The 4,239-nt window shown below is 45.3% G+C and overlaps 1 protein-coding gene across 1 annotated transcript in view; it reads right to left on the bottom strand.

Annotated features, from left to right (window-relative positions):
- KLHDC8A (kelch domain containing 8A) overlaps positions 1 to 3,948 on the bottom strand; it is a 24,424-nt gene extending 20,476 nt beyond the window's left edge. Inside the window, exons 1-2 of the mRNA XM_015419343.1 lie at positions 3,537 to 3,948; positions 1,408 to 1,572 (exon numbers count right to left, since the gene is read on the bottom strand). Coding sequence (XP_015274829.1) covers positions 1,408 to 1,572; positions 3,537 to 3,912 — 541 coding nt within the window. The 5' untranslated portion in view covers positions 3,913 to 3,948. The remainder of the gene's footprint in view (positions 1 to 1,407; positions 1,573 to 3,536) is intronic.
- Positions 3,949 to 4,239: the final 291 nt, after the last annotated feature.

Raw genomic sequence — 4,239 nt, 5'->3', positions numbered from 1 at the left:
CGATACCTTTTACCATGAGGCTGTCCTCCCATACTACCCACTTGGGGCAGCAAAATGACTTGAGACAGCCCTGCCTCATAGTCTAAGCAGAAGGAAATAAAAATGTTTTGCCTCTCTCTATTTTCCCCTTCTCTCTGCCACCTCACCAGCCACAGCCGGGACACTCACCTGAAGCTTCCTTCTAGAGACTGTTGTATTTCTTCCCACAATGAGCCTTACTCCTAGTCTAATAATAAAGAGGCTGGCAGCAGTACCAGTCAGGAAAGCAGCAAAACCATGCCACCCAGGGACAAGGTACAAGTTCTATATACTCAGGGGACTCCCCAGAATATGAAAATAAAATTTAAAAAACCCAGCATGGAATGCTGACAGCAGCTGAGAGTCAGTCAATGGCATAAGGGAGGAGGGAAAATTAGCTCGCTTAAGCCCCTGAGAGCTGAATGATTCCTGTATTAAAAGATTGGATGGAGGTGCTCCCAAATTGTTCCTGCTTCCTGCCCTCCCAGCTTGTACTATATCTAAGAGTAAAGTGGCAGACCACTCACAGATAAAATGGGAGGTTTTGCCGACTCAGATAAAATGGGAAGTTTTGGCTCACACAGGTCTCAGCAGACTCCAGAAGGCCCAGAATGTTGGGAGGAGTAATTGGGGGGGGGGACAGAAAGAGGAGAGATCAGTCTGCTCAATTCCCAGATAACTTATAGAAATCAAGAGATTTCTATATGCAAGACACAGAGATTTTCAAATAGTTTCATTTAAAATGTTTACATCCCATACTCTTGAGAATCTGATTGAGGTGGCAAACAACTTAAAATGAAACAATAACATCCCACTAAGCCTCTGTTAAAGAGATACAGCATTTTGTTTTCTTCTGTAGGTTGTTGACAACCCTAGGAAAGCTTCAAAGGGTAGTGAACAGTTGGAGTTACCAGGAGTAGTATTTGAAATAAGAATGTAAACAAGGGAGCTGGCAATACAGAAAGAGGCTGTCCCCTTAGGCACCCTGGTCCTAAGCCGTTTCGGACTTAGTAAGAACCAGTATTTCAAACTGTGTGATTACGGATAGGCAACCAGTGCAGCCCTTTTGGCACAGGGGAGATATGACCCCTGTATGCCACCACTGGCAGAAACCAGGCCACTGCATTTTTAACTAAATTATATTTTTTGACAGTCTTCAAAGGCAGGGCCATGTAGAGTGTACTACAGTAACCTACCCTGGATGTTTCTCTCCTCTCCCTTATTCTTTGCAGTTTTCCACAATTCTTGGCAGAAATAATAACACTGATATGGAAAGGCAGCGTGGAACACATTTTTCAAAGATCCTGGCATACTGAAAATTCATTGGAATGAGACAGTTCTGCCCATGGGTTAAAGCTCAATCAAAATGAAGAGAGGCTCATTTCTTACCTAGCACGTAGATCTTTGTGCCCCGCAAGAAGGAGGTGGCAGCATATCTGGGCGTGGGCATGTTTGCCAGTGACACCCAAATGTCCTTCAGCATGTCATAATGCTGCATGTAATTGTGAGGGCGCAGATCCACTCCCATTCCACCTGCTGCATAGATCCTGTAGTCTGGACAGAACAACAAAAGGCAGAAGAGACAAAAGAAAGAATATGTCTTCTGCCTTACATCAGCTGTCCTTGAAGAAGCTTCGCACCTCCACAGCTAAAAACAGATCGGTTGCGCCAATGGCAGAAATAAGTAGCCCTGTCTTATTCCTCAACCCCCCCCCCAATAACCTGTTATAAACTCAGGAGCCACACTTTCTACCCCAAAGATGAAGCCCATCACTTTTGTCCACACTACCAGGTCCTCTGTGTGCCCGTTGCTTTCTGTTTGTGTGGTGCCCCATTCTGGCACTCTCAAGGCTGGCATGGAATGGCAGGCCAATAAGTGGAGATATTCAGTTCAGATCCCATTTCAGCCAAAAAGCTTGCTGAGTGACCTCTGTCTCATCAAACATTCATCCTGGGCTAACTTCACATTACACACAAACACTAATTAACTTGTATTGTTAAAAGGATCCCCTAGAGCAGGGGTGGCCAAATTGTGGCTTGGAAGCCACATGCAGCTCTTTCACTCATATTGTGAGGCTCCCAGTAGGGCAGCCAGGGAAGTGAAGGGGAGGCATGCCTCCCTGATCAGTCTTCCCTTCCTGAGCCAGTGTACCCCTCCCTGGGTAGGCTTGAGGTAGGGAGGAGCAGAGAAACAAAGCAACTTCAAATGTGTTCTCAAAGTACCCACCCCCAGGCCGGCTTGGAGAAGGTATTTGTCTCTTTAAATCCCTTCTCCAAGCCAAGCCAGCTGGCATAGGGGTAGGGGGCTTGGAGGATGCATTTTAAGTTAAAGTTGCTTTCTTTCCACCTCTTCCTTCTTCCCACCCTCCCCATCTATTTTCCTTCCTTCCTTCCTTCCTTCCTTCCTTCTTCCCTTTGCTTTCCCTCTCTCCTTCTTTCTTTCCACCTCTTTTATTTTTCCACCTTTTCATTTAATGTTAATAAAAAGGAAATTTGCATATTTTTCAAGAAAAATGTGTGTGTGATATTTGTTCATGTCTTGTGGCTCTCAAACATCTGACATTTATCCTATGTGGCTCTTACATTAAGTGAATTTGGCCACCCTGCTCTAGATCATTTACATCAATTCCCACTGTAAGGTAGGAACTTCTAAATAGCAGTCCGTCCCACTATGTATCTGCCTATATTCTCCATATAAAGTTCCACTAGCAGAGGACAATAGTGAATAATGTGCACCTGCTGATCCTAGCACAATTCCAACTCTTCTATTTAAGCCTAGATCCTCAGATCTCCTTTAGGCAATCAAAGGCTTCTTTAGGTGAAGAGGAGCTTCTGATTTTCTTCCTCCTAACAGCAGTTCATCCCATTGCATTGCAAACAAACTGCTCAGGTTCACAACAACAGCTTGTTGACTGAGGCATAGAGCCACTGTTAGGAGGCAATAAAGAAAGTCAGAGGCTCTGCTGTGCACTGGCAACTGGCCACACAGCTTTCTAGACAATGGCCTTATGTTCCTCATACACTGCTCTGCAAAAACAAAATCCTTCAAATTTATCGCACACACCAGAACTTACTTTTTGCTGGAATTATTTATCTCTCAAGAACTAGACAAACAGTTCTGCAGAAAACAGGCCATGCTGTATTTGGCAGGAATACAGAACATGCCTGACAGCTGTTTTTAACAAGCGAAGAGCAGGTCATAAGAACAGATGGTGCACTCCAATTACAAGACAGATATCACAGCTCATTCTAGGCCAGGCTGTTGAAAAGCTCCTGATCTTACACTGAGCAAGTCAAAGATGGTCTTTCCAACAATTCAGGCACAAGAGGTCAGAGTCAGGACATATTCACAGTATAGCAGAAATTACTTAATAGCTCCCCATTGAACATATCTGTCTCTGAGGAAGAAGAAATCACTCTACCCTGCCAATCAAATTAATTAGGAGAAATACTCTGAGGGACCCTAACCACCACTGTTATGTTGCCACAATCTGCAGGAGCAGAAGGAACATTCTTGCCTTTTACAGACACAGAGATTCCCATAGAGGATTCCCGCAAGGAGTTCCTCTTCTTCCACTTGCCCTCATCTATGTTGTACATCTCCACAATCTTCAGGGGCATCTGGTTAGCTCCAACTCCTCCAATCACCATTATCCTCTTGCCTAGGGTAGCTACAGCGACTCCAGCCCTGGCTGTAGGCATTGGAGGAAGAGAATTCCACTGGTTAGCTTCAGGAGAGTAGACCTCAAAACAGTCCATGGGAGTTCCATTGTCATCACAACCCCCAATAGCGAAGACTTGCCCACCAGCCTCCACAAGGGAGCAATAAACCCTTGGGCTGGGCAAAGGAGCCAGAGTTTTCCACTGGAAGTCTTTGACGCTTGGCACTTCCATCTCAGCAGCAAGTTATCACCTGCCAGACGGTCCACTTATACTGCAAAAAGACAAAAAGAGCAAGGTCATTTGCACAGGAAAAGATGCTTGGATCCTGCAGTTAAGAAAATACTTTTTTTGCCTGTGGAGCACAATTTCCCCCCCCACACACACACACTGCTTCTGCCTCCAGGAGCCATGCTTTGGGCTGCAGCAGCAGGGGGAAGCACACAAGTTGTACTCTATGGATATAAATCCTTTTGTCCTCGACACTGTTAGCAGCTGGAAACTGAGACCTTAGCAAGCCATGTGCCTCTGTTCCACAGCCTGCAGAAGTACTAACGACTT

The sequence above is a fragment of the Gekko japonicus genome, unplaced genomic scaffold, assembly GCF_001447785.1.
Source record: "Gekko japonicus isolate JY-2015 unplaced genomic scaffold, Gekko_japonicus_V1.1 scaffold276, whole genome shotgun sequence".
NCBI lineage: Eukaryota > Metazoa > Chordata > Lepidosauria > Squamata > Gekkonidae > Gekko > Gekko japonicus.
Note: the sequence above shows the minus strand (reverse complement) of the source record. Positions and strands in the feature narration are given on the sequence as shown.